Source organism: Chionomys nivalis, chromosome 17 (genome assembly GCF_950005125.1).
Source record: "Chionomys nivalis chromosome 17, mChiNiv1.1, whole genome shotgun sequence".
In the NCBI taxonomy this organism is placed as follows: domain Eukaryota; kingdom Metazoa; phylum Chordata; class Mammalia; order Rodentia; family Cricetidae; genus Chionomys; species Chionomys nivalis.
The window spans coordinates 33,541,019-33,555,409 of NC_080102.1; the positions used below are offsets into that span (position 1 = coordinate 33,541,019).

General features: G+C 57.7%; 1 protein-coding gene across 1 annotated transcript; it reads right to left on the minus strand.

Annotated features, from left to right (window-relative positions):
- Nucleotides 1-201: 201 nt before the first annotated feature.
- Nucleotides 202-13,943, minus strand: Eppk1 (epiplakin 1). Its single transcript, XM_057791237.1, has one exon. It carries the CDS (start codon nt 13,913-13,915, stop codon nt 452-454), a length of 13,464 nt encoding a protein of 4,487 aa, XP_057647220.1. The 5' UTR covers nt 13,916-13,943; the 3' UTR covers nt 202-451.
- Between the last annotated feature and the right edge of the window lie 448 nt (nt 13,944-14,391).

Genomic DNA, 14,391 nt, shown 5'->3' on the forward strand with positions numbered 1-14,391 from the left:
CCATATTAAAAATATGAAAGAGTTTTGACAAACATGGTGGCTTACACCTACAATCCCACCTCCACTCCCACAGTTTAGGAGATAAAAGAAAGAGATCGCAGGTGGGTTGAGAGCAGTGTGGATGATATGGTGGGTGATCACGGGACTGCCTAGAATACAGGGAGACTGTATTAGACCACTCCTCCCAAGTCCATGATCCCACCAATACAAAAACAGAAAGAGTCAAAAAAAGAGCAAAAAAATTTGTGGAGGTAAAACAACAGAAACAAAAAGGACATACATGAGAAAACAAACAAACAAACAAAAACAGGGGCAGGGAGGCTAGAAAGATGAGAATAACCTGAAATTAAATCATGATTCAGAAGAGTAAAAAAGTATACAAAGACAGTAACAATCCAAACCAAGAACTATGCAAACACTGCAGTATTTTTGAGAAAAAAATCAGAAACATTCAGTACTTAGAGAGGGAGAGAAACAATAATCCAGTTTCAGGGTCAGGAATAGCTCTCTGCAAAAGCTGAAGGTATGTGAGGTTCTCGTGTGTGTTGGGGTCAAAGAAGCCCTTGGTATCATCACCGGGATCTGCCAGGATGCTGTTCATCTCCTCGTCAAAGTAGCCACGTTGGTAGGCCACGTCCACGGGCACACGGTGGCTGTGAACAGGGTCAATTACACCACCAGTAGCAATCTGGGCCTCCAGCAGGCGGATGCCATGATTCTTGACAATGAGTTCCTTCTGCATGGCCTGAAAGAGGGAGATCTGCTCCCCAGTGTAGGGGTCCGTGTAGCCGGTGACCGCACGCTCAGCAGACAGCAGCTTCTCTTGGACCTCGCCACCCACCACGCCTGCTGCCACGGCCTCCTCCACAGACAGTCTGCGGTTGCCCACCGGATCGATGATGAAGCCCGTGGCCGCCTGGGCCTCCAGCAGTACCAGGGCTGTGCCGGGCCTCAGCACGCCCTTCCACATGGCCTGATAGATGCTCATCTTCTCCTGACGGCCAGGCTCTCCCTGGACGGGCACCAGGACTCCCGCAATGCAGCTGGTGCCCTCCAGGTAGCGCTTGACAGAGTCCATCTCTGTCACCTCCTGCAGGGTCTTGGTCCCTTGTGCCAGTTCCCGCAGGGTCTCTTGGTCTATGATGCCAGATGTGTGCAGCTCAGATGCAGATACCTGGTGCCTCAGGCCACGGAAAGACACCTTGCTGAGCCGTTCTTCTGTCTCCTCGATGATCTGGGTGAGGATGGCGATGAGGTCCTGCAGAACCAGGGTGCCAGCCAGGTGCTGGGCGAGGAGCTCCTCCCGTCGGGTCTCACTTAGGTACGAGGAGAACAGGACTCGCCACACGGAAACCGGTCCACCCCGGAACTGCCCACGGTGGACGCTCATGGTGACAGCACGCAGAGCCTGCTCCTGGTTCTGCCTGGCAGTGTCGGCCTTGTTCTCAACTGTCTCCTCGTCTGGGAAGGTCCCTGAGCTTCTGGCCCTGGTCTCCTGTCGGTCAAGCGAGGCCACAGTCGGCTTTGAATTGGACTCCTGAGTCTCCTCGGCTTCCTCAATGATGGTGGTCAGCCTTCGGGTCAGCATGGGCAGAGTCAGCGTGCCAGAGCTGAACTGGGCCAGCAGCTCCTTCCGGGTGTCCCTGCTCACATAGCTGGAGGACAGAACGTCCCAAACCGGCACCTCTGGGCCCCGGAGACGACCCACTTTGACTTCCATGGTGGCCTTACCCAGGGTTCCTTGGGGATCTCCACGTGGGCTCCCATCCTTGGCTCGGGCCAGCATTGAGAGGAGGGTGGTGCTCACGTCCTGAACGGTCAGCCCGCCAGCTTGGTACCTGCGCAGCAGATCCTGGCGCAGGCTCTCGGGCACCTCACGGTAGAAGAGTAGCTCCCAGACAGAGATGCTCTGGCCCTGGTAGTCGCCCGTGCCTGGCGTCACTCTGGCCTCACGGAGGGCACGTCTCAGTTCCTCGCTCAGGTGGTGCACACTGGAGCCCTTTCCCGCCAGCTGCAGCATGTAGAACCCAGTCTCTGGGTCCCGCACACAGCGACGAAGCAGCTGCAGGTAAGTGAGGTTCTCGTGTGTGTTGGGGTCAAAGAAGCCCTTCGTGTCATCCCCAGGGTCTGCCAAGATGCTGTTCATCTCCTCGTCAAAGTAGCCACGTTGATAAGCCACGTTCACGGGCACACGGTGGCTGTGAGTGGGATCGATGACCCCGCCCGTGGCAATCTGGGCCTCCAGCAGGCGGATGCCATGGTCCTTGACAATGAGGTCTCTCTGCATGGCCTGGAAGAGGGAGATCTGCTCCCCAGTGTAGGGGTCCGTGTAGCCGGTGACCGCACGCTCAGCAGACAGCAGCTTCTCTTGGACCTCGCCACCCACCACGCCTGCTGCCACGGCCTCCTCCACAGACAGTCTGCGGTTGCCCACCGGATCGATGATGAAGCCCGTGGCCGCCTGGGCCTCCAGCAGTACCAGGGCTGTGCCGGGCCTCAGCACGCCCTTCCACATGGCCTGATAGATGCTCATCTTCTCCTGACGGCCAGGCTCTCCCTGGACGGGCACCAGGACTCCCGCAATGCAGCTGGTGCCCTCCAGGTAGCGCTTGACAGAGTCCATCTCTGTCACCTCCTGCAGGGTCTTGGTCCCTTGTGCCAGTTCCCGCAGGGTCTCTTGGTCTATGATGCCAGATGTGTGCAGCTCAGATGCAGATACCTGGTGCCTCAGGCCACGGAAAGACACCTTGCTGAGCCGTTCTTCTGTCTCCTCGATGATCTGGGTGAGGATGGCGATGAGGTCCTGCAGAACCAGGGTGCCAGCCAGGTGCTGGGCGAGGAGCTCCTCCCGTCGGGTCTCACTTAGGTACGAGGAGAACAGGACTCGCCACACGGAAACCGGTCCACCCCGGAACTGCCCACGGTGGACGCTCATGGTGACAGCACGCAGAGCCTGCTCCTGGTTCTGCCTGGCAGTGTCGGCCTTGTTCTCAACTGTCTCCTCGTCTGGGAAGGTCCCTGAGCTTCTGGCCCTGGTCTCCTGTCGGTCAAGCGAGGCCACAGTCGGCTTTGAATTGGACTCCTGAGTCTCCTCGGCTTCCTCAATGATGGTGGTCAGCCTTCGGGTCAGCATGGGCAGAGTCAGCGTGCCAGAGCTGAACTGGGCCAGCAGCTCCTTCCGGGTGTCCCTGCTCACATAGCTGGAGGACAGAACGTCCCAAACCGGCACCTCTGGGCCCCGGAGACGACCCACTTTGACTTCCATGGTGGCCTTACCCAGGGTTCCTTGGGGATCTCCACGTGGGCTCCCATCCTTGGCTCGGGCCAGCATTGAGAGGAGGGTGGTGCTCACGTCCTGAACGGTCAGCCCGCCAGCTTGGTACCTGCGCAGCAGATCCTGGCGCAGGCTCTCGGGCACCTCACGGTAGAAGAGTAGCTCCCAGACAGAGATGCTCTGGCCCTGGTAGTCGCCCGTGCCTGGCGTCACTCTGGCCTCACGGAGGGCACGTCTCAGTTCCTCGCTCAGGTGGTGCACACTGGAGCCCTTTCCCGCCAGCTGCAGCATGTAGAACCCAGTCTCTGGGTCCCGCACACAGCGACGAAGCAGCTGCAGGTAAGTGAGGTTCTCGTGTGTGTTGGGGTCAAAGAAGCCCTTCGTGTCATCCCCAGGGTCTGCCAAGATGCTGTTCATCTCCTCGTCAAAGTAGCCACGTTGATAAGCCACGTTCACGGGCACACGGTGGCTGTGAGTGGGATCGATGACCCCGCCCGTGGCAATCTGGGCCTCCAGCAGGCGGATGCCATGGTCCTTGACAATGAGGTCTCTCTGCATGGCCTGGAAGAGGGAGATCTGCTCCCCAGTGTAGGGGTCCGTGTAGCCGGTGACCGCACGCTCAGCAGACAGCAGCTTCTCTTGGACCTCGCCACCCACCACGCCTGCTGCCACGGCCTCCTCCACAGACAGTCTGCGGTTGCCCACCGGATCGATGATGAAGCCCGTGGCCGCCTGGGCCTCCAGCAGTACCAGGGCTGTGCCGGGCCTCAGCACGCCCTTCCACATGGCCTGATAGATGCTCATCTTCTCCTGACGGCCAGGCTCTCCCTGGACGGGCACCAGGACTCCCGCAATGCAGCTGGTGCCCTCCAGGTAGCGCTTGACAGAGTCCATCTCTGTCACCTCCTGCAGGGTCTTGGTCCCTTGTGCCAGTTCCCGCAGGGTCTCTTGGTCTATGATGCCAGATGTGTGCAGCTCAGATGCAGATACCTGGTGCCTCAGGCCACGGAAAGACACCTTGCTGAGCCGTTCTTCTGTCTCCTCGATGATCTGGGTGAGGATGGCGATGAGGTCCTGCAGAACCAGGGTGCCAGCCAGGTGCTGGGCGAGGAGCTCCTCCCGTCGGGTCTCACTTAGGTACGAGGAGAACAGGACTCGCCACACGGAAACCGGTCCACCCCGGAACTGCCCACGGTGGACGCTCATGGTGACAGCACGCAGAGCCTGCTCCTGGTTCTGCCTGGCAGTGTCAGCCTTGTTCTCAACTGTCTCCTCGTCTGGGAAGGTCCCTGAGCTTCTGGCCCTGGTCTCCTGTCGGTCAAGCGAGGCCACAGTCGGCTTTGAATTGGACTCCTGAGTCTCCTCGGCTTCCTCAATGATGGTGGTCAGCCTTCGGGTCAGCATGGGCAGAGTCAGCGTGCCAGAGCTGAACTGGGCCAGCAGCTCCTTCCGGGTGTCCCTGCTCACATAGCTGGAGGACAGAACGTCCCAAACCGGCACCTCTGGGCCCCGGAGACGACCCACTTTGACTTCCATGGTGGCCTTACCCAGGGTTCCTTGGGGATCTCCACGTGGGCTCCCATCCTTGGCTCGGGCCAGCATTGAGAGGAGGGTGGTGCTCACGTCCTGAACGGTCAGCCCGCCAGCTTGGTACCTGCGCAGCAGATCCTGGCGCAGGCTCTCGGGCACCTCACGGTAGAAGAGTAGCTCCCAGACAGAGATGCTCTGGCCCTGGTAGTCGCCCGTGCCTGGCGTCACTCTGGCCTCACGGAGGGCACGTCTCAGTTCCTCGCTCAGGTGGTGCACACTGGAGCCCTTTCCCGCCAGCTGCAGCATGTAGAACCCAGTCTCTGGGTCCCGCACACAGCGACGAAGCAGCTGCAGGTAAGTGAGGTTCTCGTGTGTGTTGGGGTCAAAGAAGCCCTTCGTGTCATCCCCAGGGTCTGCCAAGATGCTGTTCATCTCCTCGTCAAAGTAGCCACGTTGATAAGCCACGTTCACGGGCACACGGTGACTGTGTACTGGGTCAATCACCCCACCCGTGGCAATCTGGGCCTCCAGCAGGCGAATTCCATGATTCTTTACAATGAGGTCCTTCTGCATGGCCTGGAAGAGGGAGATCTGCTCCCCAGTGTAGGGGTCCGTGTAGCCGGTGACCGCACGCTCAGCAGACAGCAGCTTCTCTTGGACCTCGCCACCCACCACGCCTGCTGCCACGGCCTCCTCCACAGACAGTCTGCGGTTGCCCACCGGATCGATGATGAAGCCCGTGGCTGCCTGGGCCTCCAGCAGTACCAGGGCTGTTCCGGGCCTCAGCACGCCCTTCCACATGGCCTGATAGATGCTCATCTTCTCCTGACGGCCAGGCTCTCCCTGGACGGGCACCAGGACTCCCGCAATGCAGCTGGTGCCCTCCAGGTAGCGTTTGACAGAGTCCATCTCCGTCACCTCCTGCAGGGTCTTCGTGCCTTGTGCCAGTTCCTGTAGGGTGTTTTTGTCCAATATTCCAGATGTGTGCAGCTCAGATGCAGACACCGTTTGTCTCAGGCCAGGGAAGGACACCTTGCTGAGTTGCTCTTCAGTGTCTTCTATGATCTTGGTGAGAATGGTGATGAGGTCCTGCAGAGCCAGGGAACCAGCCAGGTGCTGGGCAAGGAGCTCCTCTCTGCGGGTCTCACTTAAGTACGAAGAGAATAGGACTTGCCACACTGAAACTGGCTGACCCTGGAACTTTCCACAGTGTACGCGCATGGTCGCAGCTTGCAGGACCTGTTCCTGGTTCTGCCTGGCTGTCTCAGCCTTGTCTTTCTTCTTGCTCTTGTCTGGGAAGGTCCCTGATCTTTCTGTTTCAGTTTCCCTTTGGTGTGACACACTGTCTTTCAGTTGTTCAGCCTCCTGTGTGTGTTCTGCCTCCTCAATAATAGTGGTGAGTCTTTGGGTCAGTTTGGGCAGAGTTAGTGTCCCACTGCTTAACTGACCCATCAGCTCCTTTCTGGTACTGCCACTAACATAGCTGGACAACATTACATCCAACAAAGGCACCTGGTTTCCCCGGAGATGGCCAACCTTTATTTTCATGGTAGCCTTGCCCAAGACTCTCTCTAGATTCACATATGGAGTACTGTCATCAGTCTGAGCCAGCAGTGAGAGGAGGGTGGTGCTCACGTCCTGAACGGTCAGCCCGCCAGCTTGGTACCTATGCAGCAGATCCTGGCGCAGGCTCTCGGGCACCTCACGGTAGAAGAGTAGCTCCCAGACAGAGATGCTCTGGCCCTGGTAGTCGCCCGTGCCTGGCGTCACTCTGGCCTCACGGAGGGCACGTCTCAGTTCCTCGCTCAGGTGGTGCACACTGGAGCCCTTTCCCGCCAGCTGCAGCATGTAGAACCCAGTCTCTGGGTCCCGCACACAGCGACGAAGCAGCTGCAGGTAAGTGAGGTTCTCGTGTGTGTTGGGGTCAAAGAAGCCCTTCGTGTCATCCCCAGGGTCTGCCAAGATGCTGTTCATCTCCTCATCAAAGTAGCCACGTTGGTAGGCCACATCCACGGGCACACGGTGGCTGTGAACAGGGTCAATTACGCCACCAGTAGCAATCTGGGCCTCCAGCAGGCGGATGCCATGGTCCTTGACAATGAGGTCTCTCTGCATGGCCTGGAAGAGGGAGATCTGCTCCCCAGTGTAGGGGTCCGTGTAGCCGGTGACCGCACGCTCGGCGGACAGTAGCTTCTCTTGGACCTCGCCACCCACCACGCCTGCTGCCACGGCCTCCTCCACAGACAGTCTGCGGTTGTGCACCGGGTCAATGATGAAGCCTGTTGCTGCCTGGGCCTCCAGCAGTACCAGGGCTGTGCCGGGCCTCAGCATGCCCTTCCACATGGCCTGATAGATGCTCATCTTCTCCTGACGGCCAGGCTCTCCCTGGACGGGCACCAGGACTCCCGCAATGCAGCTGGTGCCCTTGAGGTATCTTTTCACACCTTCGTTTCTTTCTATCTGGTCTACTGTGGTTCTGCCTTCTTCCAGGTCCTTCAGAGTCTGTCTGGTGATGACGGCTGAGCTGAGCAATTCCTCCGCTGTGACCTGAGTTCGAAGTCCTCGGAACCAGAGTTGCCTGCTTTTTCCTTCTTTGTCTGCAATCATTTGTAGAATAACTTCTACCACTCTCTGCAGTGCCCGGGCTGTGTCGCCTTTGTATATCCTGACCAGTTCCATCTTTTTCTCCTCTGACACATACTCTGAGTTTAGCAGTTCCCACACAGACCTCCTCTGGCCTCTGTACCTCCCCACAGTCACTTCTACCTGCTCTGCCTCCAGGGCCCTTTTAGTGGCCTCATCAACATACTCCATGTCCTTTTTGTCCTTAACCACTGGGAACAGTGCCCAGCCTGACTTTTCCTCCCTCTGGCACCTGTCCTGCAGCTCCTGGTACGTGACCTTTTCTTGTGTATTGGGATCCACAAACCTTTTCCTCATGTGCCTCTGATCAGCAATCAGTACAACAGTGTCATCGCTCAGACAGCCACACTTGCAGGCTGTTTCCAAGGGAACTCGGTGGTGGTGCCGTGGGTCGATGACCCCGCCTGTGGCTACCTGCACCTCCAACAGCCTCAGGGCCTCCTCCCGCCTAACTAACTTCTTCTCCATGGCCTGGAACAGTGGGATAGTCTCGCCTGTGGCTGGGTCTTTGTAGCCCTTTGCTGCCTTCTCTGCATTCACAAGCCTTTCTCGCAGATCTTCACCCACCAGGCCAGCTGCTACGGCCTCATCCACACACAGCCTCTGATGGGTACGGGGATCCATCAGGTACCCAGTAGCAGCCTGTGCCTCCAGCAACTGAGCTGCAAACCCTGCTGGGATGAGCTCTTCTTTGCTGGCCTCGTAGAAGCTCATCACCTCCTGGGTGAGGGGTGCGGTCACTCCAGCAATGCAACTGCTGCCTTCCAGGTAGGTGTTGACATGCTCCAGCTGGCGGAGATCCTGGCACCCTCTCTCCCCACTGTGAAGCGCATCCAGGGTCTTCTTATCAAGGATCCCAGAGTTGAACAGTTCTGCTGCAGTCACGTCACCGTGGATGCCTGCCACCTTGAAGTTTTGGTTTTGCTTCTCTGTTTCTTCCACGGTGGAGATGATGGCCTCCAGCAGTTTATCTAGGCCTATGTTCTGGGCTCTGTACTCCCGCAAGAGCTTTCTTTTCCTTCCTTCCGTAAAGTACTGAGAAGACAGCAGGTCCCACACAGACACCGTCTGGCCTGCAAACTTGCCTACGGACATCTGCATAGTTCTGGATCTCAGAGCTTGCCTTATGGCCTCATCAATGTACGTGTAGGTTTCTCCCTTCTTGACAATTTCCAGCATGTACAGGCCTGTCTCAGGGTCCTCCACACAGCGTTCCAGCAGCTGCAGGTAGGTGAGGTTCTCATGCGTATTGGGGTCAAAAAAACCCTTGGTGTCATCACTCGGGTCAGCCAAGATGCGGTTCATCTCTTCATTGAAGTAGCCACGCTGGTAGGCCACGTCCACAGGCACGCGATGGCTGTGTACAGGGTCGATGATGCCCCCCGTGGCAATCTGAGCCTCCAGCAGGCGGATGCCATGGTCCCGGACAATGAGGTCTCTCTGCATGGCCTGAAAGAGGGAGATCTGCTCCCCAGTGTAGGGGTCCGTGTAACCGGTGACAGCACGCTCAGCTGATAACAGCTTCATATAGGTTTCCTTGCCAAACATCCCAGCCTGGAAGGCCTGCTCTACAGTTAGCTTCCGGTTCTCCACAGGGTCAATGATGAAACCGGTTGCTGCCTGAGCCTCCATCAGCACCAGCGCTGTGCCTGGCCTCAGAATGTGCCTTCTCAAGGCCTCTGGGATACTCATCTTCTCTTTTGTACCCTGAATAAAGACCCCAGCAATGAAGTTGCCTCCTTCCAGGGACCTCCTTACACTGTCCATCTCTGTCACTTCCTGGACTGTCCTCTTCCCCTGATTGAGTTCATCCAGTGTCTGCTTGTTGATCAGCTGGGACCTAAACAAGTCCCCAGCTGATACCTGCTTCCGGAGCCCTTTGAAGGTGGCCTGGGGGGGCTGCTTCTCTGCAGCCTCCACCAAGGTGGTGACCATATTGATGACCTGCCGCAGGGCAGCAGCCCGCCCAGAACAACAAAGTGCTACCAGCTCCCGCCGCTTTTCAGTTCCAACGTATTCAGAGTGTAGCAGGTCCCAGAGTGACACACTGTGTCCTTTGTACCTCCCCATGCTGATGGGTACCTTCATAGCCCTCAGTGCCACCGCAGTGTGGTCATCCACCTCAAGCACGGTATCCTGGGGCAGTGGTAGCAGCCACAGGCCAGTGTCGGCATCCAGCACGCAGAGTTCTTTGAGCTGCTGGTATGTCACCTTTTCGCGGGAGTTGGGGTCAAAAAAGAGCTTGTTTTCGTTCTCAGTGGCAGTCAGCAGCTGGCTTGTCTGCTCGTCCAGGAGGCCAAGCTTGCAGGCCACCGCCTGGGGCAGGTGCACTCCATGGGCAGGGTCCACAACACCTCCTGTGGCCAGCTGGACTTGGAGGAGAGGAAAAGCTTCACTCTTGGGCACAAGCCCCTTCTCCATGGCTTGCCAGACAGAAAGGGAGCCGCCCGAGTAAGGGTCTGAATACCCCGTGATGGCCTTCTCCACCTGCTGAAGCCGTTCACTCAGCTCCCTGCCCACCAGGCCGGCCTTCACCGCCCCCTCCACTGACAGTCTCTGGTTGGTTATCGGGTTGACGAGGAATCCAGATGCCACCTGGGCCTCCAGCAGCTGCTGGCCCAAGCCTGTGGGCAGAAGGCCATCCTTTACAGCCTGGGCAATGCTCAGCTTGGTCCCCGAGGGCTGCAAAAGCACACCGGCCACACAACCTGTGCCCCAGAGACAGGCCTTTACAGCAGGCTCTTCGGCTACTTCAGCCAGTGATTGTACGCCCTGGGCTAAGGCTTCCAGTGTCTCTTGGGTAATAATACCAGCATCTCGTAGCCAAATGGCAGGAACCTCACCCCGTGGGCCTGGCACGGTGATGCGGGCCCGGGCCAGGAGCTTTGCTGCGTGCACCCAGCTGCGCACGGTGTCCTGTAGCTGTGGCACGGAAGTCTTCCCAACCCTCACCTCCTCAAGGAAGCCCCTGCGCTGCTCCTCAGTAAAATGACAAGAGGTGAGCAGATCCCAGAGGGACAAGCCATCCTCAGTGCCAGCTGATGCCTGTAGGGTCTCCTGGATCTGGGTGTCAGTGGGGATAGCAGGAGCATCTTCTGTCAGGGGCAGGAGGTGAATCCCAGAGGCTTTGTCCTGGAGACATTGTTCCAGAAGCTGGGCATAGCTGGTGTGTCCCCGGCCATCAGGTGTGGGAAAGGTCTCAGGAGAGCTGGACAAGGCCACCTTCATCTCTTGATCAATGCAGCCCCGCTGGACTGCCACGGGCATGGGGAGGTGGAGGTGGGTTGTGGGATCAACAACTCCTCCTGTGGACACCTGGGCCTCTAATAGGCGGGTTGCTTGCTCCTTCGGGACAAGGCCCTTCTTCATGGCCCTGAACAGGGACACCTTTTCTCCAGAAAAGGGGTCTCTGTAGCCAGTGACAGAGTGCTCAGCTCGTTTCAGCTTGCCATACACGTCTGCTCCCACCACTCCCCTGCACACAGCCTCATCTACTGTCAGGCTCTCCGTACTGTCAGGGTCTGTGATGGCTCCAGTGGCTGCCTGGGCCTCCAGCAAGGCCAGGGCCACACCAGGAGCCAGCAGCTTCTGCTTCATGGCCTGGTAGAGACTGATTCGCCGATTGGAGGGCTGTAACAGCACACCGCCCACGGTGCCTGAGCCCCGAAGGTACCTGCGAATGTCACCCATGTGAAGGAGGGACTCTGGGCTGACCGCCCCTGTCAGCACCTGGTCTAGGAGTTCCTGGTTGATGATGTGGGCCTCTAAGAGCTGGTAGACACTGACCTGGCCCTGTAGTGCAGGCACTGTGATGTCTGCCCACCTCATCATCTCTTTCTCCAGCAGCTGAGTGACCTGCTCCAGTGTGACCTTGCGCTGCCGAAAGCGCTGCAGTAGCTGCCTCCTCCGGTCCTCTTTGAAGTATTCTGAATTAATGAGCTCCCATGCAGAAACTCTCTGCCCCCGAAACCGTCCATATCTCACGGATAGCAGTAGACTCTGGAAGGCCTGCTGAGTGGCGCTGTCTACCAGCTGGGGTCGTGTACCACTAAGGGGCAGGAGGTGCAGGCCTGTCTCTGACTCATGTACACAGCGCTCTAGAAGCTGCAGGTAGGTGAGATTTTCATGTGTGTTGGGGTCAAAGAAGCCCTTGGTGTCATCAGATGGGTCCAACAGGATAGAGTTCAGCATCTGGTCAAAGTAGCCAAGCTGGTAGGCCACGTCCACAGGTACACGGTGGCTGTGCACAGGATCGATGATACCACCAGTGGCAATCTGGGCCTCCAGCAGGCGGATGCCATGGTCCCTGACAATGAGGTCCCTCTGCATGGCCTGGAAGAGGGAGATCTGCTCCCCAGAGTAGGGGTCCGTGTAGCCAGTGACCGCACGTTCTGCAGACAGCAGTTTTGCATATACATCAGGCCCAATGACGCCAGCTCTCAGTGCCTCTTCCACAGAGTATCTCTTGTTCTCTTTGGGGTCAATGATAAAGCCTGTGGCAGCCTGGGCCTCAAGCAAAATCAGGGCAGTACCAGGCCTGAGGAGCCCCTTGCTGCGGGCCTCATAGATACGGAGGCGTTCCTGGGAGTCAGGCAGCAGCAGGCCTGCAATGCAACCTGTGCCCTGCAGGTACCTCTGCACTGAGTCCAGGCTGCCCACATCCTGGGCTGAGGTCTGTCCACGTTCTAGCTGCTCAAACAGGTCCTGGTTGATTATTTCTGCCTTCAACAGTTCTCCCGGTGTCACAGTGTCTCTCAACCCAGCAAAGGTGACTTTGGCAGTGGCTGCAGCCTTCTCGACAATGGCCTTCAGCTCAGCTGCCAGCTCCTCCGTTGACAGGGCCCCCTTCTGGTGCTGTTGGGCAAACACTGCCCTCTGTTTAATGGGCACTGCCTCAGAAAAGAGCAGTTCCCAGAGGGATACCGGCCGGCCCTGGAACCTCCCTACAGAGATGGAGGTTGTGGCCTTGCTCAAGGCCTGCCGAGTGCAATGATCAATAAATGCGGGTCCCTGGGGCTCATTTGCATGGGCTTCTCCCGGGAGAGGCAGGAAAGCAAGCCCTGTCTCTGGGTCGGTGACAGAGAGGGCCAGCAGCTGTTCGTAGTGAAGACTCTCATGTGTGGTGGGATCTGAAAAGCTCATAGCCTGAGAGAGATGCTGCTGAGTCTCTTCATCCAGGCAGCCAAAGCGCAGGGCAGCCTCCAAGGGCAGCCGGAACCTGCGAACTGGGCATATAAGCCCACCTGTGGCCAGCTGGGCATCCAGGAGGCGCAGAGCCAGTGGCTTGTCCACAAGCTCCTTCTTCATTGCCTGGAAAAGGGGTATGCGGGAGCCGCTAAAAGGGTCATGATATCCGGTCACTGCCTGCTCTGCAACCAGGAGCTGCTCGTGGAGTTCTGGGCCCACCACACCCTCCCTGACCGCCTCCTCTACCCACAGAGGCTGGCCCGTGGCTGGGTGCACGAGGGTGTGAGTGCCTGCCTGAGCCTCTAAGAGTTGCACTGCAATGCCCTTTGAGAGCAAGTGTTCAACTGTAGCTTGGAAGAAGCTCTTCTTGTGGCCTCCAGGCAATAGGACAACCCCCGCCAACCCTCCAGTGCCCTCCAGATAGCGCTGCACCTCAGGGCGTGTGGCCACGTCCGACACCACCAGTGTGCCCTCCTGCAGGCCTCGAGCTGTCTCCTCATCTAGTACTCCTGCCTCCAGCAGCGCTGACGCACTGGCTGCACCACCCAGGGTGCGAAAGGTGGGCTTCAAGGGCAACAGGGGCAGCCCTGAGCTGGGGTCTTGCACACACCTACTCAACAACATGCAGTATGGCAGCTGTTCTAGTGTGTTGGGGTCAAAAAAACTTGGGGCACCCATGCCGGGCTCTGACTCCACCAGACTGAGCCATGTCTCCTTGTCTAAAAGGCCCTGCTGGCAGGCTACCTCTGGGGCCACTCGCACTCCTTGAGTTGGGTCTACCAGGCCCCCAGTAGCTAATTGAGCCTCCAGCCATCTCATCCCCGAGGTCCTGTCCACAACTTCCTTCCTGATGGCCTGGAAGAGGGCCAGCTTTCCTCCTCCATAGGGGTCAGGATAGCCAGTAACTGCACGCTCCGCAGCCAACAATTTTTCCTTTAGCTCCAATCCCACCAGATCCCGCCTTAGTGCCTCAGACACAGGAAGAAGCTGACCCTGGGCAAGATCAACAAGGCCTCCAGTGGCTGCCTGGGCCTCAAGCAATGTCAGCCCAAGCCCAGTAGGCAGGAGGCCCTGCTTCATGGCAGCGTAGAAGCTCCAGGTCTGCCCTGAAGCTTCCACATACACTCCAGCAATACTTCTGGCTGTGGTAGGTGGCACAGCCTCCGCTTGGGGCCCAGAACTGGTGCTGGGTCCCAATTGGTGCTTCATGATCTTAGGGACAATGGGTTGCTCAATGCCATTGGCAACCACGACATCAAGAGGAGGGGGTTGGCCGTTCATCACGGACAACTGGTAGCCCAGAACTTGCTTAAGGTTCACGTGTGACCTGTAGGGATAGAAAGATTCAGTCAGGGACCCTGAGTGACCTGGCAGGTGGGAAAAATAGGATCATGGGGTCAGATACAGGTTCATCTAAGCTGAGAGAGTCCCGAATCCACAGCCAGATGTAAGGATAGGATGACCCCTGAGCAGCCTCAGAGGTTCATGATAATCAAGGACCTCCAAGGGCATGAACAAATCTCATTGTTTGGGGGAGAAGGGCCCAACCTGCAAGTCCCTTCAAGCGGGATTAAGACAAAGACAAGCTGCCCAAAGAACTCAGACAATGCAAGAGTCAGTATGGTCAGTTTTGAAATCAGACTGCACCCTACTTTAAATTACACCATACTATACGAAACAGTGTCTTTCCAGGCTGCGCCTCGCCCTGGGAGACGCCATTCTACAATTTGGCTTTTGCCATTTTGAGGGAAGTAGGT